This window comes from Manis pentadactyla, chromosome 4 (genome assembly GCF_030020395.1).
Source record: "Manis pentadactyla isolate mManPen7 chromosome 4, mManPen7.hap1, whole genome shotgun sequence".
NCBI classification, from domain to species: Eukaryota; Metazoa; Chordata; class Mammalia; order Pholidota; family Manidae; genus Manis; species Manis pentadactyla.
Genome location: NC_080022.1, coordinates 143,638,921 through 143,661,829, shown reverse-complemented (window position 1 = coordinate 143,661,829; position 22,909 = coordinate 143,638,921). Strand labels below are relative to the sequence as shown.

Genomic DNA, 22,909 nt, shown 5'->3' with positions numbered 1-22,909 from the left:
ATTAATCTACAATTATATGAAGAACATTATGTTTACTAGACTCCCCCCTTCACCAAGTCCCCCCCACAAACCCCACTGCAGTAACTGTCCATCAGTGTAGTAAGATGCTCTAGAATCACTACTTGTCTTATCTATGTTGCACAGCCCTCCCCGTGCACCCCCACCACATTTACATGCTAATCGTAATGCCCCCGTTCTTTTTCCCTGCCCTTATCCCTTCCTTCCCACCCATCCTCCCCAGTCCCTTTCCCTTCGGTAACTGTTAGTCCATTCTTGGGTTCTGTGATTCTGCTGCTGTTTTGTTCCTTCAGTTTTTCTTTGTTCTTATACTCCACATATGAGTGAAATCATTTGGTATTTCTCTTTCTCCGCTTGGCTTATTTCACTGAGCATAATACCCTCTAGCTCCATCTATGTTGTTGCAAATGGTAGGATTTGTTTTCTTCTTATGGCTGAATAATATTCCATTGTATATATGCACATCTTCTTTATCCATTCATCTATTGATGGACACTTAGGCTGCTTCCATTTCTTGGCTATTGTACATAGTGCTGCGATAAACATAGGGGTGCATCTGTCTTTTTCAAACTGGGCTGCTGTATTCTTAGGGTAAATTCCTAGAAGTGGAATTCCTGGGTGAAATGGTATTTCTATTTTGAGCTTTTTGAGGAACCTCCATATTGTTTTCCACAATGGTTGAACTAATTTATATTCCCACCAGCAGTGTAGCAGTTTAGGAGGGTTCCCCTTTCTCCACAACCTCGCCAACATTTGTTGTTGTTTGTCTTTTGGATGGTGGCAATCCTTACTGGTGTGAGGTGGTGTGTCATTGTGGGTTTAATTTGCATTTCTCTGATGACAAGTGATGTGGAGCATCTTTTCATGTGTCTGTTGGTCATCCGAATTTCTTCTTTGGAGAACTGTCTGTTCAGCTCCTCAGGGCAGGAATATTTTTATACTGATACCTAGTCCTGAATTGCTTTCCATAAATGAGAATCAGTATACATTCTGATTTCTCATAAATTCTTATGTACATATGAGAATGTATCTTTGCAAGCCCTGAGTGTTGCCATTAAAAAAACCCACAAAAACCTTTGAGATTTCAGTTTCCTAAAAGCCCGTTTGTTTCATATGTGTTTTTATTGGTGTGGTTTTATTGACAGAGTGAACTTACATGATGTAGTCCTTCTTTTACTGATTTTTTCCTTACTTATTTATTTGATTTTTTTATTGATGGCCTTTATTTATATTAAAATATAGCCTGAAATTATTTCTAGCAATTTGAAGTTTGTGAATTTTCAACACTTTTAGGAATACTTGTTTTAAAATTTATATAGCTGTATTTTTTTATTGGGGTTTCTTTCTTTTCTTTTTTTTTACTTATTTTTATTAAGGTGTGCTTGATATACACTCTTATGAAGGTTTCACATGAAAAATAATGTGGTTACTGCATTTACCCATATTATCAAGTCCCACCCATATATTGGGGTTTCTTACATATTTTTATCTTTAATCTGTTCCATTATGAAAGAAGAATTTTCAAATAATGTTTTTCTAGTTTTTATTTCTGACTAAACTCGTCAGTCTATCTCCAATTAATTTTGGCATATGATATATAAGGAATAGGAATCTAATTTAGCTTTTTTAAAGCAGAAAATCTGGAAGTGGGAAATAAGTTTTGCATTCTACTTTGGTTCTAATGAAATGAAGGGGAGATGCTAATAAGGACTGTGGAGCTGCATGTAGACCTCAAAGAATGCTGGTGAATTAAAGTCTTCTGTAAATATGGGGGAGGAGTACTGAGAAGACAGTGACAGCATTCATATCTGTAATCCCAAATTTAAACATTGTTTGAATATTATTTATTGAATATTCTATAGAAAATAGAACCTTTACATGAATTCAAAGTAAAATTGGTTGGTGGATTTTTCTTGTTTTGTTTTTGTTTTCCTATCCTTAGGGCTATGCAAGTATCAAAACAAATTAAAAAATTTTCCTACCTTTCTGCTTTGAAGTTGGAAAGTACTCACCAATACAACTATCAAGTTCTAAATCATAACTGAATGTAATACTTTGTCATTCTTTCTACCTCTTGAGCAAGTTTTAGTTATTTCCATCAGTTAGGCTTTTAAGTTGTTTCCAGTTTTTCCTCCTCCTCAACTTTTTTTTTTTCCTTAAAAATTTTTAATGGCCAGGAAAGGATACAGAATAACTGCCATGTCATACAAATGAACTTTTTTTGTTAATGTTTGTTATCCCTGAAAGAACACTCTATTGGTTGATGCAAACTGCTTTGGAATTGTCATCATTCATTGTCTGAGCATGGGACTGAATATGGGCCTTGGACCAGTCTTTATGTGGGTGAGAAAAAAAGGTAGTTGGTATGTTTGGCAGGCTTCATATCTTCTTTCTCAGGATTGGGCTGTGGTCTTGGTCTTGAGTGAGAGAGATTTTGTTTCACTTTGGTGACCTTTGACAACTCTCCCAGGTCAGGTCTCAAGCAGCCCAATTTGTCTAGCACACACTTGTCAAACTTTGTCTGCCGTTTGTGACAGTGTTGAAATAACTGCAGGCTGGAATAATCAGTGCAAGTCCCAATATTCTGTAAAAAACTCCTCATAGTTTATCTGCCTAAGTCTGTGGCATACTTGCTGACCAGCTTGCCGTTTTTAAATACTCTCACAGATCTTTCTCTTCCTAGCCACACATCACGAACTCCTTGTTGGGCTAATCACACTGTGCTATAGAGATGGGCAGCAGCTTTAAGCACAGAGTTCACTTTACCTCCTGCCCTTTCAGATCCTCAGTGGGCAGTTCCACTACCCCGGGCTAATGGTGGTAGCCTGGGCCCTGAGGAGGCACCCACAGCCTCATTGCCATCATCACCCTCTTCCAACTTCTTATATTGAAAAATGTAAAATTGATTGGAAAGTTGCAAGACCAAGAGAGTGCATACCCATTGTACTCCTTACGAAGAATCACCAGTTAACATATATGTAACATACAATAACTATTGTTGTATTGCATATACACACACTTTTCTCCCCTGAACTAATTGAGTTAATTGTAGACATGACTATATACTTAAGCATGTATTGCCTGAGAGCAAGGACTTTCTTCTACTAAAGCACAATAAAATTGTGACAGGAAATTTAACAATGTGTAATACTCTTTATGAAATATACAGTCTGTAGTCAGATTATTCCAGTTTGTCACAACAATGTATTTAAAAGCTGAATTTCTTCTCCCCTAGGTCAATTACCACACATTGCATTTATTTGCTATGTCTCTTCAGTCTCTGATCTCTAAAACATTTCCCAAGTCTTTTTTGTTTTTCATGACATTTTGAAGACTTCATATGACTTGTTTTGAAGCTAATTTCTGTTCTAACAGAAAATCTTCCCTTGAGAGATTTTAAAATTTAGCGTGGAATTGTAGATAAATAGTTTTGACAGTCTTTTTTCTGCTCCCCAAATCTTTGAGTCAATACTTTTTCAGAATACTGTTTTTCAATGCATGCACGGAAATTTTGCAAACTTTAAACAAAAATATTTTCTCCTTTCTGAAGTTTTAACACTTGTTGATATATTGAAGTTTAAAAAATCCTGCCTTTTCCTACATGCATATAAGTTTCTGACACTTTCAAGAATCACTGCAATTCTATTGTTTTTTTAATTTACATTTAAAAAATTCACACAAACTACATCCAAAGAAAGCAAAATAAACTTAGAAAATACTGATAAGCAAAATGACAATAAGTCATCTATAAATCCTACCACCCACACATAACAATTGTCAACATTTTGGTATATATAGCCTTCCAAATTTGAGGGAATGAGAAAATTTTTTAAATTTTCGTATCATTAATGTACAATTACATGGGCAACATTATGATTACTAGACTCCCTTATTATCAAGTACCCACCACACACCCCCATTACGTCACTGTCCATCAGTGTAGTAAGATGATACAGAGTCACTACTTGTCTTCTCTGTTATACTGCCTTCCCCGTGTGGTAATCGTAATGCCCCTTTTTCACCTTTAGTTCTCCCTTCCCACCCATCTTCCCCAGTCCCTTTACCTTTGGTAACTGTTAGTCCATTCTTGGGTTCTGTGAATCTGCTGCTGTTTTGTTCGTTCAGTTTTTCCTTTGTTTTTATACTCCACAGATGAGTGAAATCATTTGATACCTGTCTTTCTCCACCTGGCTTATTTCACTGAGCATAATACCCTCTAGCTCCATCTATGTTGTTGCAAATGGTAGGATTTGTTTTCTTCTTATGGCTGAATAATATTCCATTGTGTATATGTATCACATCTTCTTTATCCATTCATCTACTGATGGACACTTAGGCTGCTTCCATTTCTTGGCTATTGCAAATAGTTCTGCAATAAATGTAAGTGTGCATATGTCTTTTTCAAACTGGGCTGCTGCATTCTTAGGGTAAATTCCTAGGAGTGGAATTCCTGGGTCAAACGCTGTTTCTATTTTCACTATTATGAGGAACTTCCATACTGCTTTCCACAATGGTTGAACTAGCTTACATTCCCACCAGCAGTGTAGGAGGGTTCCCCTTTCTCCACGTCCTCACCAACATTTGTTGTTGTTTGTCTTTTGGATGTTGGTTCCTAACTGGTGTGAGGTGATGTCTCATTGTGGTTTTAATTTGCATTTCTCTGATGATTAGCAATTTGGAGCATCTTTTCATGTGCCTGTTGGCTATCTGAATTTCTTCTTTGGAGAAGTGTCTGTTCAGCTTCTCTGCCCATTTTTAAATTGGATTATTTGGCTTTTTGTTTGTTGAGGTGCATGAGCTCTTTATATAATTTGGACCCCTTATCGGATATGTCATTTATTAGTATATTCTTCCATACTGTAGGATGTCTTTTTGTTCTACTGATGGTGTCATTTGCTGTACAGAAGCTTTTCAGTGTGATATAGTCCCACTTGTTCATGTTTACTTTTGTTTCCCTTGCCTGGGGAGATATGTTCATGAAGAAGTCGCTCATGTTTATGTCCAGGAGATTTTTGCCCATGTTTTTTTTCTAAGAGTTGTATAGTTTCATGACTTACATTCAGGTCTTTGATCCATTTCAAGTTTACTTTTGTGTATGGGGTTAGACAATAATCCAGTTTCATTCTCTTACATGTAGCTGTCCAGTTTTGCCAGCACCACCTGTTGAAGAGGCTGTCATTTCCCCATTGTATGTCCGTGGCTCCTTTATCATATATTAATTGACCATATATGCTTGGGTTTATATCTGGGCTCTCTAGTCTGTTTCACTGGTCTATAGGCTTGTTCTTGTGCCAGTACCAAGTTGTCTTGATTACTGTTGCTTTGTAGTAGAGATTGAAGTCCGAGAGCATAATTCCCCCCACTTTATTCTTTCTTCTCAGGATTGCTTTGGCTATTTGAGGTCTTTTGTGGTTCCATATGAATTTTAGAACTATTTGCTCTAATTCGCTGAAGACTGCTGTTGGTATTTTGATAGGGATTGCATTGAATCCGTAGATTGCTATAGGCAGGATGGCCATTTTGACAATATTAATTCTTCCTATCCATGAGCACAGGATGTGTTTCCATTTATTGGTATCTGCTTTAATTTCTCTCATGAGTGTTTTGTAGTTTTCAGAGTATAGATCTTTCACTTCCTTGGTTAGATTTATTCCTAGGTATTTTGTTCTTTTTGATGCAATTGTGAATGGAATTATTTTCCTGATTTCTCTTTCTGCTAGTTCATCGTTAGTGTATAGGAATGCCACAGATTTCTGTGTATTAATTTTGTATCCTGCAACTTTGCGGTATTCAGATACTACATCTAGTAATTTTGGAGTGGATTCTTTAGGGTTTTTTATGTATAATATCATGTCATCTGCAAACAAGGACAATTTGACTTCTTCCCTGCCAATCTGGATGCCTTTTATTTTTTTGTGTTATCTGATTCCCATAGCTAGGACCTCCAGAACTATGTTGAATAAAAGTGGGGACAGAGGGCGTCCTTTTCTTGTTCCCACCCTTAAAGGAAGAGTTTTCAGCTTCTCGCTGTTAAGTATAGTGTTGGCTGTGGGTTTGTCATATATGGCCTTTATTATGTTGAGGTACTTGCCCACCCATTTTGTTGAGAGTTTTTATCATGAATGGATGTTGAATTTTGTTGAATACGTTTTCAGCATCTATGGAGATGATCATGTGGTTTTTGTCCTTCTTTTTGTTGATGTGGTGGATGATGTTGATGGATTTTTGAATGTTGTACCATCCTTGCATCCCTGAGATGAATCCCACTTGGTCATGGTGTGTGATCCTCTTCATGTATTTTTGAGTTAGGTTTGCTAATATTTTTTTTATTTTTTTTATTTTTTAGTGTTTATTAGAGTAGAAGCTCCTCTTGTAAAACACTGGTGATTTGGGTCCATATCTTATTTTCCACTTGGCTTTAAAATATTTTGCATTATTCACAAAATAAATTGCAATTGTTATGATTGTACATAATTCTTTTCTTTCCTGATGCTTCAAAGACTAGTTTCAAGTAAGAAATGAAAACATGGCAGACTAAATGTACTGAAAGTACATACTGAACATATTTGATTACCACAGTAATTTAAAAGTCCTGACCTTACTTCTTAAGATGAAAATTCATTAACATGAAGTCATTCAAGAATCTCCGGGATCTCTCTATTATCCACAATGAGAGTATGAATGATCCCTTCTTTCCACTTGCCGCTGCTGACATCCTTTATGTAACAGTCATGGCTCCCAATACTGAAGTGAGTTTCAGTCCCGTCTCTACAAACTCACCTGCCATCTCCTTTTTTATTGCCATTGCACCATATGTCCATAGTGTCTTTTTCCAACACAACTCTAAAATCCTCACCATCCAAGTGTAATACCCAAGTATTGGTGGTTTTTGATCTGTTCTCCATATACTTCTTGAGACTTTTTCCATTAATTTCCAGAGTGTATTCATAAGCAAAACCACTGATGGCATCTATATTTATGGTTGCTTTTGTCTTTGCAGCTCCAATGCAGAAGGTTTCTTTGCCCACTAATTTGAACATCCAATCTTTTCTTATCTCTTCCTTCCCATCTACGTATACCACTCGTTTGCCTGACATTGTCCCATGTTCAAATTCAATCTTATGGACTCCATCACTTAAAGCAACATCCCAAATGGCTACAAGATCTGTCATCTTTTCCAGGCTACAAGGAGGGCTTAATGTTAACCCAGTTGTCTCCGGGGATCAAGGGTTCGGCCCAAGAGCTTCCTTCCTTGTGCTTTTCTGTTCTACTTTGTTGACAGTGAAAAGCATTAATTTAATAGTCAGGGAGGAGGCGCAAGGCCGGGGCTGCAGGTTGCAGGGCCTGGCAGGGCAGGGGCGCCTGGGAGCCTGCCCCACCCCCGCCGCTGCCCACAGCCCGGCTGCAGAGGGCTGGCAGTTTGCTAATATTTTGTTGAGTATTTCTGTATTTGTGTTCATCAGCGATATATGGACAGGTCTTGTTTTTTAATCCACTCAGTGACTCTGTTTTTTGTTTGGTGCATTCAGACCATTTGCATTTAGGGTGATTATCGATAGGTATGTACTTATTGCCATTGCAGGCTTTAGATTCGTAATTTTCTTTTTTTGTGGTGTCTTTGCCTAATTTTGTGGTTAGCATGATGCTGGCCTTGTGGAATGAGTTTGGGAGTATTCCTTCCTCTTCTACTTTTTGGAAAACTTTACGGAGGATGGGTGTTAGGTCTTCACTAAATGTTTGATAAAATTCAGTTGTGAAGCCATCTGGTCCAGGGATTTTGTTCTTAGGTAGGTTTTTGATTACCAGTTCAATTTCCTTGCTGGTAATTGGTCTATTCAGATTTTCTGTTTCTTCCTTGGTTAGCCTTGGAAGGTTGTACTTTTCTGGAAAGTTGTCCATTTTTTCTAGGTTATCCAGTTTGTTACCATATAATTTTTCATAGTATTCTCTAATAAGTCTTTATATTTCTGTGGTATCGGTAGTGATTTTCCTTTCTCATTTCTGATTCTGTTTATATGTGTAGAGTCTCTTTTTTTCTTGATAAGTTTGGCTAGGGGGTTATCTATTTTGTTTATTTTCTGAAAGAACCAGCTCCTGCTTTCATTGATTCTCTCTATTGTTTTATTCTTCTCAATTTTATCTATTTCTGCTCTAATGTTTATTATGTCCCTCCTTCTACTGACTTTGGGCCTCATTTGTTCTTCCTTTTCTAGTTTTGTTAATTGTGAGTTTAGACTGTTCCTTTGGGATTGTTTTTTCCTGAAGTAAGGCTGTATTGCAATATACTTTCCTCTTAGCATGGCCTATGCTGGGTCCCACAGATTTTGTGGTGTTGAATTATTGTTGTCATTTGTCTCCATATATTGCTTGATCTCTGTTTTTATTTGGTCATTGATCCATTTATTATTTAGGAGCGTGTTATTAAGCCTCCATGTGTTTGTAGGCTTTTTCGTTTTCTTTGAGCTATTTATTTTTAGTTTCATACCTTTGTGGTCTAAGAAACTGGTTGGTAGAATTTCAATCTTTTTGAATTTACTGAGGCTCTTTTTGTGGCCTAGTATATGATCTATTCTTGAAAATGTTCCATGTGCATTTGAGAAGAATGTGTATTCTGCTGCTTTTGGGTGTAGAATTCTGTAGATGTCTGTTAGGTCCATCTGTTCTAATGTGTTGTTCAGTGCCTCTGTCTCCTTAGTTATTTTTTGTCTGGTTGATCTGTCCTTCAGAGTTAATGGAGTGTTGAAGTGTTCTAGAATGAATGCATTGCGTTCTATTTCCCCTTTTAATTCTGTTACTATTTGTTTCACATATGTAGGTTCTCCTTTGTTGGGCGCATAAATATTTATAACGGTTACATCTTCTTGTTGGATTGACTCTTTTATCACTATGTAATGTCCTTCTTTGTCTCTTGTGACTTTGTTTGTTTTGAAGTCTATTATGTCTGCTACAAGTACTGCAACTCCTCTTTTTTCTCCCTATTAGTTGCACGAAATATCTTTTTCCGTCCCTTCACTTTCAGTCTGTGTATGTCTTTGGGTTTAAAGTGAGTCTCTTGTAGACAGCATATGGACAGGTCTTGTTTTTTAATCTACTCAGTGACTCTGTTTTTTGTTTGGTGCATTCAGACCATTTACATTTAGGGTGATTATCGATAGGTATGTACTTATTGCCATTGCAGGCTTTAGATTCGTGGTTACCAAACATTCAAAGTTAACATCCTTACTATCTAAGTGTCTACCTTAACTCACTTAATATGCTATTACAAAAATAATCTAAAGGGTCTTATTTTTTCCTTCTCCTTTTTCTTTGTTCTTCATTCTTTATAATTTAGGTGTCATATTCTGTACTCTTTGTCTATCCCTGAGTGACTTTGGGGATAGTTGATTTAATTTTGCAGTTGCTTAGTAATTAGCTGTTCTACTTTCTTTACTGTGGTTTTATTACCTCTGGTGACAGCTATTAAACCTTAGGAACACTTCCGTCTATAGCAGTCCCTCCAAAATACACTGTTGAGATGGTTTGTGGGAGGTAAATTGTCTCAGCTTTTTCTTATCTGGAAATTATTTAATCTCTCCTTCAAATTTAAATGATAATCTTGCTGGGTAATGTATTCTTGGTTCCAGGCCCTTCTGCTTCATTGCATTAAATACATCATGCCCACTCCCTTCTGTCCTGTAAGGTTTCTGCTGAGAAGTCTTATGATAGCCTGATGGTCTTTCCTTTGTATGTGATCTTTTTACCATCTCTGGCTGCTTTTAATAGTCTGTCCTTATCCTTGATCTTTGCCATTTTAGTGACTATGTGTCTTAGTGTTGTCTTCCTTGGGTCCCTTGTGTTGGGAAATCTGTGGACCTCCATGGCCTGAGAGACTATCTCCTTCCCCATATTGGGGAAGTTTTCAGCAATTATTTCCTCAAAGACCCTTTCTCTCCCTTTTTCTTTCTCTTCTTCTTCTGGTACCCCATAATGTGAATATTGTTCAGTTTGGATTGGTCACACAGTTCTCTCAATATTCTTTCATTCTTAGAGAATTCTTTTTTCTCTCTGTGCCTCAGCTTCTTTGTATTCATCTTCTGTAGTTCATCGTTTCCTCCACCTTATCTAATCTCCTTTTAATATCCTCCATTGTTCTCTTCAATGATTGGATCTCTGACCAGAAGTCATTCCTGAGTTCTTGAATATCTTTCTGTACCTGCATGAGCATATTAATAATTTTTATTTTGAACTTCCTTTCAGGAAGATTCATGAGGTCGATGTCATTTAAATCTTTCTCAGAAGTTGTATTAATAATTTTACTTTGAACCAGGTTCCTTTGGCGTTTAATATTTGTGTATGTCACCCTCTAGTGTTCAGAAGCTCTACTCTCTGGAGCTGCTCAGTTCCTGAAGCAATGTTGGAGGTCTCAGGGGAGTGGTATTGGTGCCTGGCGGGAGGAAAGAGCTGTTTCTTGCTTCCTGGCTGCTATGCCTGTCTCCACTGCCTGAACCAGTTGGCTGAGCACAGAGGTATAAACCTCTGTGGTTTGTGTTTGCAGTTGCTGAAGACAGATATTCCCTCTGGCTGGCCTAACGCCAGGGTAGGGTTTGCCGCTTTTTGAGCCAGGTGGGGCTTGCCAGGAGAAAGGCACAGTAGGCTGTGTATCACGGAGGGTGTCCTTGGAGCTGTGTAGCCAGCCAGGGAGCTGGATGGAGCACCTGAAGGTCATGAAAGCTCCCAACCTGCTGGGCAGAGTACATCTGGACAATTTTATCTACCTATCCTTTCTCCTGATCAGTAAACTCTGTGCAATCCTTGCCCCTTTGGCAGTCCTCTTGCTAAGGGCATCCTTGTTAGGAAGTCTCTCAGACTGCCCACCTTTCTCTTGTCCTAGAGCAGCCGGATATGGATCCCCGCTTTCCACAGGCAACTGGAATCTCAGTCTCTCCAGGAATTCTGCCTGTCTTACCTTTCCAACGCCCTAATCATGAGAGTACCATGCAAGCATCATGAAATATAGGTTTGTGCTTCCAGAGCAGATCTCTGGAATTAGATATTCAGCAGTCCCAGGCCTCCACTCCCTACCCACTCTGTTTCTCTTCCTCCTGCCAGTGTGCTGGGGTGGGGAAAGGCTTGGGTCCTGCCGGGCCACAGCTTTGATACGTTACCCTGTTCCGTGAGGTTTATTCTTTTCTCTAGGTGTATGCAGTTTGGCTCAGTCCTCTCTCCTGTTGTTCTTTCAGGATTAGTTGTATTAATTATATTTTCATATTATATGCGATTTTAGGAAAAAGCCTCTGTCTCACCTTTCACACTGCCATCTTTTTCTAGGATATAATCTTAAAATGTTTTTCAAGTTGGTTCTCCATTTCTTTGAAGTTTATTTCTCCCCTAATCATATGCTAAATCTCCAGATATACATACATGGGTTTGTTTCTGAAATCTTTCATATTGATTTACTTGCTCTATTTTATTCTAGTGATGACATTTTTGTATTCTCTTTTGGTATTTGGTAGAGCATATATTCCAGTTCCCCCCTTATTTTTTGTTTCTTTGATTTTCTAGAGGGTGCTGTCATTATGAATTTACTCTCTTTCTCTGTTATCAACATTAATATTTTGTGCATCATAGTCTCATACCCCTCAGTAAATATTTGTGGAAGCAAAAGCATTTTTAAAGGGGCTGTAGGGAGAAGAATTAAGTATTCTTTTATTTCAACATATATTTGTATATTAACTGTAAGAGTTAGTGTGTAGGATGTAGAAAGGTAATGTAAAGATGAATGAGTCACATTGTGCCTACTTTTCTAGGGAAGAGAGATGATTGTGGTATAGTAAATGCTGAAGAATGTTTTGAAGCATGAAGGGAGAGTGACCAGGTCTCCTAGTAGAGTTAAAACTTCACAAACATTACCTTTGATCTAAACTTTGTAAGATTTTGAATGGTAATTTGTTATGCAGATAGAAAAGAAGATGCAAATTGTGGAAGTTGTTAAAAAATTTTATAAAATAATGCTTGTAATAAAGGTGCTGTAATTTGATAAATCAAAGTTATTAAATAAGGTCTTATGTGATATAGAAGACTTTTTGTTTTTTACAGGTATATTAATTGAACAGTAACACTTTATATGGAATGTAGTTCAAGCTCCCCATTTTAGAAGTGGTAAGTGACTTTCCTATGGTCACATATTCTTGGAAGAATTGTTACTGAAGCACTGTTCCAGGGAAATTCCAGAGTAGAGAGATTGGTAAAAGTATACTCTATCTGGCAGCCTTGAAAATATGTTAGAAAAGGAATACAAACTAATAATTTGAGTTTTTACTGTAATGTAGTATTAATTTAGGGAGGTGCAAAAGATATGTAAATGTGTTATGTAGTTAGAAGTTTAATAACAAGCATTACAATTGATTCAGTTGACTTCACTAAAAATGAGACAGGCTTAAAAATTGTTTTTAGTTTAAAAACGTTTTGAAATTAAAAACATTTAAAAATTAAAAAAATATGCTTTGGGCATGGAAAGAACTGGCTAGAGCTTTATTTTCCCTTATGAGTTTAATGAAATCAATTTTGGAGTTTTTTATTTCAAGTGGTAAATTTAAGGAGGTCATGATAACTAACATTTAATATAGTGCTTACTCCACCTGTGTACTAGTCTGTACTTAACATTTATTAATTCATTTAACCCTCACAGCTACTCTAGGAGGTGGGTTGTTTCTTTCATTTCATAGATTTGGAAAATTAGGCTACCCAAGTTCATAGTTGGTTAATAATTGTTGCCAGGATTCCTATCTAGGCAGTGTCATTCTAGAACCAGGTTCTGAAGCCTCTCATTTATGGCAGTCATTTAAAAAATTTGGTAATCTGATATAAAGGAACCGATATCAGGACCACCAGGGAATTCTGTAGTGTATCTACTTATGTAACGAAGCAGATTTGATAAGGCCATTTTTTAATGTGAATCAGGTTATTTAGGAAGCAGTTATCTATCTATGTTAAATTCATTATTTTCTCCCATTGCATTTTTCTTAGGAATGTCTGTGTTAGTGTTGTTAAAACACTGCCATGTGATATCTGAAAGGAAAAGAAATCTTACTGAATTAAATCTATTGTCTGTTTTCTTACATTTGAAGGGATTAATAGATGGGAATCTTCCTGTTGTTAAAAACTTATGGGTACATTTTGAGTTGTTTCATATGTTTTTAATGGTCTTCCTACTATATTATCTCTTTTGCTGATGAGCTTATTGCATCAGTTAGATAAATCTTTTAAGTACTGATACAGAAAGTCTTCCAGGACATAAAGATTTATCTAATTTTTAGAAGTGTATGTATAGTATGTACTTACATACTTTGTATAGTGGGAATTTTTTTTTCAAAGCAGCGTAGGTGATTGTGATGATGAGCCGGGTTTAAGACTCCTGCACTAGTAGGCAACACTTCTTTTCAGTGAAATTCCAGGTCTAAGATAATTTTATATATGTTGTCAGAAAATAATGTTATGCTAATTATTCTTAGCAACTTTTGCTTTTCCTGACGTTTTTCTTTTCTTATTTCTCTACAGTAGTTTATGCCAACGTGGCTTCATTCATACGGATGAACCAAGGATTGGGCTAGCGCTATACAATTAGAATCAGACAGCTGATTGCCCAGCAGGATGCCATCAACTAACCGAGCGGGCAGTCTGAAGGACCCTGAAATTGCAGAACTCTTCTTCAAAGAAGATCCAGAGAAGCTCTTCACAGATCTCAGAGAAATTGGCCATGGAAGCTTTGGAGCGGTATACTTTGTAAGTGTTAAAGGCTTAATGTCAGTGACCAGCATTTATTTAATATCCAGTCCTGGCAGAGTAAAAACCAGTAATATAAAAACATAGGCAATAGTCTATTTTATAGTCACTTGCATTAGGTGTATATGAAAAGAGATCATTTTATTTATTGAGCTTCTTATATTATTGAAAAAATGGGAAAGATACTCTCTTTTCCATGTTGTTTACACTACTTTAGCAGTTTTATGACTTACATTGCTATTGAATCAAATATTGCAAAACACTGACTTATGTAAAGTCCACATCTCATTATTATTCATTCATTATTTCTTCCTATTAAGATTGCTTTTTTTTTTCTCAGCAACAAGTTTTGTGTAGATGTTTAATATTTTGGTAGTATTACAGATTTAGTTTTTTAATTTTAATGGGTATCTTAAGAATAAAACAGCAATTGAAATATTTTTTCCTTAGAAAAAATGTGTTCCAAATTCTTAACAATTTGAACTTTTTGTTTATTTCCCATTTGTAAATTAGAGGTAAAAATGAGGTAGTAGAAACTCCCTCTGTAATTTTCCTACCCAAGGACAGTTGCTGTTAACATTTAGATAAACATCTTGCAGGATCTTTTTGTGTACGCATGCTTATGTGTGTGTGTGATGTAGGTTATGTTTGTTTGATTTCTGGATTGGACACAGAATAAGGGAAGAGGCACTCATAAAACAGGTATTTCATAAACAACCATTTTCTCTGTTACAGTTTTTTCTGAATGTATGCTTCTCCCGTTATTCTCCTTAATACTAATGTGGAGAAATATAGACTAGTAAAGGAAAAAAATATACAGACTCTTGTATAAGAGAACCAATAAGAGAACCCTGTTGAAAAAATCCCTGTCATGTAGCCCTTCGATGTGTGTCAGTAGTGTTTTTTAATTGACTTATTTTATTAAGTATAATTTATATACAGTAAATACAGATATATTAAATGTATAGTTTGATGAAATTAGACAAGTTATATGCCATGCAACAATTCAAGATACAGAATGGTGATAGTGTGGGGACTAGAAAGAAGTAGATAGAGGACAGAACGATAACTTGTTTTACCTGTTTTGATAATAAATATTTTATATATTTAAAAGTTAAAATTAAGTCATTATGTATGGGGGGAGTCATGAAAAGGTAAACAGGAACAATGAATCCAACTGTATTTGGGCTGTAACCACATTGGATTAAAAACCAAAATTAATACGAGTAACTTCATACACAGTATTTTAACTTTATACCCTCTGTCTCATTGGGAAGGGGAAACTGCAAACAAATCTTGAACTCTTCTCAGTAAATTTGTTTCATATTGGTATGGGTGTGACAGTTCTGAAACTGTGTGTTTAAAGATTAAGCAGTGAATAATTTTGATGTCATTTGTAGTCAGATCCTAACTGAAAGAATTGTAGAAATAGGAAATTGGCGAAAGTGAGCAAGAACCATGTGGGACTAGATAGGTATTGGATAGGAATTTTTGGCATTAATATGAACTAATTATATGACATATATATTTCCTAGCTCTCTCTTCTGTAAGATTCTAGTTGCATTTATATCCCAGTAGCATCAAGCACATTTAGCACTCAGATCTTGAATTCCTCACTACATGGATCAAGAGCTCTTGGAGTAATGGTTCATTCTATTGTGGGGACTGGGATCATTAAAGATAAGCTTTAGAATATCTTGTACCAGAAGGTTAAAAAGTGCTTTAAAAAAGGGGGGGGGGCTCTTTCAAGAGGATGCTAGAACCAGCTTGAAGGTGCTCCCACTGGCCAGATCTGGAACAATTTGAGCATCAACATAAACATTTGTTGATTATAACCCATTGAATAAAATAGGAATTCCTAATTTCCATGATAGATGAAGGATGGATAGATAGTTGGAAAGGGAGGGCTTTTCTTTATAATAGAATGCTGACTGATACATGTGAAGGGAATGGTAGAGTTGGGAAAAACCAGCATTTTGAAGATTGCAGCAATCATTGCAAAGATTGTTTTGGGTAGAATCTTCAGTGGTTGCTAAACCTAGGGGGAAAGTTTGATGAGCAGGATATTTATATAGTTTAAAAGTATCTCTCCACAGATTGCTTGTTAGATACAAAGTAGGAAACAGGGGTTATAACTATATACATTGGAAGAAACAGTCAAATACCTTGAGTGGGTGATGAAAATTAGTAACCAGTGATGAACAGACATTGTATGCCTCCAGATATGATACCCTGAAAAGGACACAATATAACTCATGTAGTATTTCAGCCAGAGATATGTAACCAGAATCTAATCTTGAAGAAGCTTCAAACACAAATTTAGTAAGGTAAGTGCTGCTGTGTAGTCTCAACAACTGCCAGTGTCATAAAAGACAAGGAAGGGTTGAGCAAATTGTTCCATATTAGAGGAGATGAATAAGACATGAGTAAGCACAACTTGTAATCCTGAAGGGAGAGAGAAACATGACTGTGGACATTAAATATTTTTCTGTGGGGTTTTTATTTGTGTATGTGTGATAGGCAAAAGTAATCTCATCTTAATCTGATTTAATTTTAATATAATTGTCATTACTAATGAGTTTGGATTTTAATAAATCACTGTCACGTTAACTTACTGTTTTAAAGTTATACTAGATTTGCAGATTTTGCAATAATAGTAAAGAGTTTTACCCTATAATCTTCAACCAAATTCTTTAAAGTTTACAAGTTTCATAACCACAATACCTTTATCAAAACTAAGAAATCAAAATTGATACATTGATACTATTAACTAAACTACATACTTTACTCAGATTTTCCCAGTCTTTGTGCTCTTTTCTGTTCTGGAATCTACTCCAGGATACTACACTGCATTTAGTATACCCACTTTTGAACTTTATCTTAGGCTAGTTGGAAGTGTAGCTCTTTAGCAAAACAATGAAATTGGACCCTTACCTCTTACCATATATGAACATTAAAATGTGTCAAAGATCTAAATATAACAGTTAAAACTACAAAACTCTTAGGGGTAAAACTGCATGACCTTGGTTTTGTTAAAGGATTCTTTGAAATGACAACAAAAGCATAAACAAAAGAAAAACATAGATAATTGGATTTGATCAAAATGTAAAACTTCTATGCTTAAAAACAGTGCAAAGACAACCAACAGAATAGGAGAAATTATTTGAAATCATATGTCTGCTAAGGGACTTGTGTCTAGAATATATAAAGAACTCTTACAACTCAATAATAAAAAGGCAACCCAATTTTTAAATGTGCAAAGGATCTAAATTGACATTTCTCCAAAGATGTACTAATGTCCAAAAAGCAAATGAAAAGATGCTCAACATTCACTTGTCACAAGTCTTGAAAAATTATACTAATTGAAAGAAGCCAATCATAAAAGACCGTATATTATATGGTTCCAAAGTGTACAGAATGGGCAAATCTCCAGAGACACAGAAAGTAGATTAGTTGTTCCTTAGGGCTGAAGGGGTGAGGAAAAGGGATAGGAGAGTGATAGCTAAAGGGTGTGGAGTTTCTTTTTTCTTTTTTTTTAATTGGGAAAAAATTTGAGGTAAGATACACATAATATAAAATTTAACATTTTAACCATTTTTAAATGAAACAATTTGGAGTTTCTTTTTGAGGTAATGAAAGTTCTAAAATTGTAGTTATTAGTAAATTGCATATATCTGTCATATCAATCAGTATTGCCATGTATCTGTCAGTGTACTAAAAGCTATTGAATTACACACATTCAAATGGGTGAAATATGTGGTATGTAAATTATATCTCATTAAAACTGTTAGAAAAGAATATAGCTGGTTAGACCTATTGACTAAAATCAAGGGGCTCACAAATAGATGAGTAAAGAACACTTTGGAAAAATTAATTCATATTCAAGATCTTACGTGGATAGATCCACTTCATGCATTATGGTAAGTGGTGCACGTTTTCATTAACTAGTCTGCCAGTAATTGAAATTGGAATGTCATTAGTTGTTCCCAGGACCCACTTAAAAGAATATATATATATTATATATATAATATATATATATATTTTTAAGCAAGTCTATTTAGGTATCATTTACATATGTGCTTGTCTAACTTTTTAACAGCTTTTTTGAGATTTAAATTCCACACTCTAAGTTCACCAATTTTAGGTGTGCATTTCATAGATTTTTAGTAATTTAGAATTTTGTTGCTATCACCATCATCTATTTTAAAACATTTTATCTTTGGGAATTCATTAAAGACTGAATTGAAGATGAGTTCTTCCACGGATGACTAGAGATGATTAACCCTTTTTACTGAACTCATTTGAAATATTTTGCAACTGTCCTCTTGTGCCTTCTTCATATATCATCTTTTTTTTTTAAACACATAATGAGAATTTGGGTTTAGTTTCTAAAGAGTTAGCTTTCATGTTTCTGTTATGCTTTTATTTTTTTATCAAAATTTCTACAACAGTGGTAAATAATAATTGTGATAACATTTTAGCTGTCTTGTCTTAATTCTAGTTAATAGTTGTTTACAATAGACATGATTTATCATGTTGAGGAATTACCTTTCCCACGTGGGTTTTCTAAGAGTTTGGTCTTCCCTGCATTGAATACATTTAGAGTTGGGCCCTTTCTGCATTTTCAGAATTCATTGAGTATTTATATATATGTAAGTATATATTTTTCCCCTTTGATTTGTAAAAAAAATATGGCACATTATGAAATGTTTTCCTGTATCAAAATTTTGCATTTCTGTGATAATGTTTTATCCAAATGAAATATTCTTTTAATGCCCTGTAATATTTGGTTTTAAAATTTTATTTAGCGTTCCTTTGTCTATATTTACATGTCAAATTGGTCCCTAACTTTTTATTTTGTGCTGCTGGTGAGGGTTTAGTTGCTGGGTTAGACTGCCTCCATAAAATTAATGGGATAGCTTTCCTTTTTTTTCCCCTTTTATCCTGGGAAGTTCCCCTGGTGAAACTTTCCCACTCACAACTATTTTAAAGACTATTAGTATTCTTTTCAATCTGCCACCAGTGTTTTACTCAAATTTTCTTCTCTAGATCAATTTTAGTAGTTCTTTCCTAGAGAATTGTCCATTTCATTGAAATTTTGAAGTTTACAGGCCTACCATAGACTTGTATGTACTAGTCATTTTTTTGTTTGTTTATAGTTCTATTTTCAAATTCTATATTTTTCCTCTCAACTAGCTCATTCAAAGAAAAACATGCATTATTTTTGTTTCTAAAGTACCAGATCCTTGATAATTTGATACGTTTTTTGCTATTTACTTATTTTTTAATGTTCTTTAAAAGCAGTTTTGATATCTTTTTTGACATGGTAGTTTATAAATTCTTTTATTCTCAGAGAAATGGTTGCCCAGATTTAATCTGTTAATTTTTACAATGGTCTTTTGTCTTTTTTAGGCACGAGATGTGCGCACCAATGAAGTGGTGGCTATCAAGAAAATGTCTTATAGTGGAAAGCAGTCTACTGAGGTAGGTGAAATATATATGTTTGTATTGGCTTGTTAAAGCCATACCATTTTTAATTGGGGATAGGTGGGAATTAAAAAAAAGTATATTGAAAAGTATACAAATATTAAGTGTATATCTCAGTGAATTTTCTTCCACAGTCTCAGTGTGCCCATTTAACTTGTACTTAGAGCCATAAACACTATTCTTGACATCCCAGAAGCCTCCCATCTGTGTCCCTTACTTTTCATATTTTTAAATATGTCCTGCTAACATGAGTTTAATTTTTTAAATTGTTATTTAGAAGATTATTCTATAATGGGATTATCATGTCTAAGAAAGTAAACTAAGGTACATTTGACACTAAGTATACTGGATATAAATTTTTAATGGTTGAGAAATTGTTTAATGGCTGTTTCAAATAATCATCAGGCAGCATATATCTAGTCTGAAAAATAAGGCAGTGGTAATAATCTGAGAAATAAAATTATTGATACTGTATTGCATGTACTTTTGTTCTTCAGTATTCTGATTAGTTCTTAATTGGATAAGTTTATAAAATGTCTACTTTCTAAGTCTGTTATATATATCTTTAATTCTTTAAAAAATTTAATTATTTTTAATTGTAAAGTACACAAAACATTTACCATCTTAACCACTTTAAGTGTAAGTTCAGTGGTCTTAAGGACATTTACATTGTTGTGCAACCGTCACCACCATTCATCTCCAGAACTTTTTCATTTTGCAGAAGTGGAATTCTACACTCATCAAACAATAACTCCTCATTCCCTCTCCCCGCAGCCCTTGGAAATCACCTTTCTACTTTCTGTCTCTCTGCATTTGACTACTTTAGGTATCTCATGTAATTGAAATTATGCACTATTTGTCCTTTTGTGACTGCTTTGTTTCACTTAATATAATGTACTCAAAGTTCATCCATGTTGTTGTGTGTGTTTGTGACTCTGTGTGTGTGTGTCTGTGTAAAAACACCATATTTTGTCCATCCATCATCTGTAAATGGACGCCTAGTTGCTTCTACCCTTTGTTTATTGTGAATAATGCTGCTATGAACATAGGTACACAAGTATTTCTTTGAATCCCTGCTATTAATACTTTAGGGTATATGCACAGAGGTAGAATGGCTGGATCAGTCTTTAATTTTTAAAGATTTTGGTTTTCTGCATTTCTGGAATCTCTATTTTATGACAAATCTTGTTTTTTGTGATAATCATATTTATGAGTATGATAACACCATTGTGATTGATCACTGTTCCATCATGTTGATACCTAAAAAAAATCTCTTAATAATTTCTAAAATCACTAAAAAAACCTCCATTTTTGACAATTTCACTCTAATTTTATTTGCCATTCTATAGTATAACTTTAAAACTAGCTTTCATAGCAGACTTGTGTTGGAGTCTGTTTAATTAGTCATGCCTAGAACAAAAAGTTTCACGGGCATCATCATCTCTCATCTAATATTGTATCCTTCATGGAAATTTTCATTACATTGAAGAATATAGGTTTTAGCTTTGTTTTGTTTTGAGAGTTTGCCTCCCAGAGCATTCTATATTTGAAATGTAAAGCCCATAAAACACTTTCTGAACTTAGCATTTTATAGCTTACACATTTTACACTGTGAACATCTTTTGCTCTATTTCGTTGAGGGCTCATGAAATAACACAGGGGATATAGGATCTTAAATTCTAGTGCAAAACATTTCTTAAAGTTCTGTATTCTAGTTCCACTTCCTCTAAAAATATGATACAAGTGAGTGGCAAAGCTTGGAAAAACTGAAACAAGAACAAAAAACAGATTCCAAGTTCCCATCCCACATCTACTAAGCCTCTAGAGTCTCTGGGTATGGACCCAAGCACCTGTATTTTCAGAGTTCCCTGATTGCTTCTTACAAGTAACTATATTAGGATATGGCTGAAGTTTCTGAAGTTGTCATAGAGTAGCTTTTATTGCTGAAGGTTTATCTGTTATTTACTAGTAGGTGTCAATGGGAAGACTTCATAAAATCCTGTAGGAAAATGTTTTCATGCTGATTGGTTTTTCTGTCGACTTCCCTCTGTGATAACCTAAGTGTTCACTAGCATTTTAGAATATGTGTGTTTAGGAATCTAGGTAATTACTTGATTTGAGTTTAAACAGCAGAAAAAACTTAACATTTGGTAGACAATATAAGCCAAAAACAGAACAGCTGAACTTTAAGGTATGCAAATTATGTAACAATAAAGCTGCACAAAAGAAGGGAGAGGTTGAACTTTTGAGGAAAAATCACTAAATGTAGTATATAGTTTTCAGCAGGCTTGGTGTGTGGTTGTAAAATTTTAATAAGACATAATAAATTTTATGAAACTAAAAATATGTCCTACCTTGAATGAATTTTATTTAATTCAGTTGTAAACTATATTAATGTAATTTCTTTAAAATGTATTACTTTGACATTTACATATTACAAATAAAGCAGAGTTGTATGTTCTTGTTAACTTTTTAATCTAACAGTTACTTTTTTCTTATATAGCTTTCTATGGAAAGGCAACGGTTCCTAATTCTTTTTTCTTTTTTTTCTCCCCACAGAAATGGCAGGATATTATTAAGGAAGTCAGGTTTCTACAAAGAATAAAACATCCCAACAGTATAGAATACAAAGGCTGCTATTTACGTGAGCACACAGCATGGGTAGGTATCTTCTCTCCCCTTGCTGTAATTTTAGAAGGTTTAGTTTATAATTAATTCTAAAATGTCTCAAAATAGTCGTGTAAAGCCATGCACAAACACCTTGAAATGTTAGTTCATACTGAGAAAGGAGGAGCACCTTTTCCTAGAACTCTTGGGCAGTAGAGATAATAGAACTTTTGCCAGTTTACTTCAGAGATTCACCTGATCATTACTTGCATGGGAAAATGTTCTGATGTATGTTAGCGGTATCATTCTTCAAATGCTTTATCAAACATTTGTTGAGAACAGTCCTATCATGCAAGGATGAAAATCAGCATATATTTTTAACATAAATGTATTGCAAGCTATTTAACCATAAGTATCTTGGGTGGAATATTGGTGGTGAATCCTGGTGAAATCTGAACTGATTGTGATTCTTTGGTGAATAGTAGTACTAAAGGTAGACAATTGAGACATTTTATTGCAGAAAATGGAAATTAATTTTGCTCCATTGTTAGCACTAAGATGAGGTAGTGATCTTACAACAGTATAGGCATAGTAATTATGTCTTTTAAGAGAAAGGCTAAGTTTTTAAACAGGAATACCTTTTATTTTTAATAAGCTATAACTGATTATCATTTTAATATACAGAACTTAGATTTAGATTTGTAATGTTTGGTTTAATATGGTGGTGATATTACTCCTAAATGTGAGGCTGTGGTTAAGGAAATAACAGTGGCAGAGAGGGTAGGCTGCCTCTCTGTCTTTCAGGTTTCTCCATCTGTAAAACAAGGATGATAATAGGGTCTACTTCCAAAGGTGGTTATGAGGATTAAATTAGTTAATATATATAAAATACCTGGCACATAAGAGGTGCTCTGTGTTTGCTTTATAGGAAAGATTTAAACTGTAACCTAAACTTTGTATATATAGTACCAGAGGACAATTTTCTGCTTCCTAACAATACCAGTGTTGCTACTATAGGTTAATATTAATAGAATAT

The 22,909-nt window shown here is 34.9% G+C and overlaps 1 protein-coding gene and 2 pseudogenes across 3 annotated transcripts in view; 1 reads left to right on the top strand and 2 right to left on the bottom strand.

The window, feature by feature from the left end:
- The window catches only part of TAOK1 (TAO kinase 1), a 170,630-nt gene that overhangs the window by 51,105 nt on the left and 96,616 nt on the right, over positions 1-22,909 (top strand). Inside the window, exons 2-5 of one of the 3 annotated variants that reach the window (XM_057501086.1) lie at positions 12,094-12,156; positions 13,555-13,779; positions 19,192-19,263; positions 21,826-21,927. In XM_057501086.1, the coding sequence (XP_057357069.1) occupies positions 13,648-13,779; positions 19,192-19,263; positions 21,826-21,927 (306 nt within the window). In that variant the 5' untranslated portion in view covers positions 12,094-12,156; positions 13,555-13,647. The remainder of the gene's footprint in view (positions 1-12,093; positions 12,157-13,554; positions 13,780-19,191; positions 19,264-21,825; positions 21,928-22,909) is intronic. The other 2 variants (XM_057501085.1, XM_057501087.1) reach the window with 2 other exon arrangements.
- Positions 1,560-3,938, bottom strand: LOC118935985 (NADH dehydrogenase [ubiquinone] 1 alpha subcomplex subunit 8-like; annotated as a pseudogene).
- LOC118935984 (fas apoptotic inhibitory molecule 1-like) lies at positions 6,339-7,214 on the bottom strand (annotated as a pseudogene).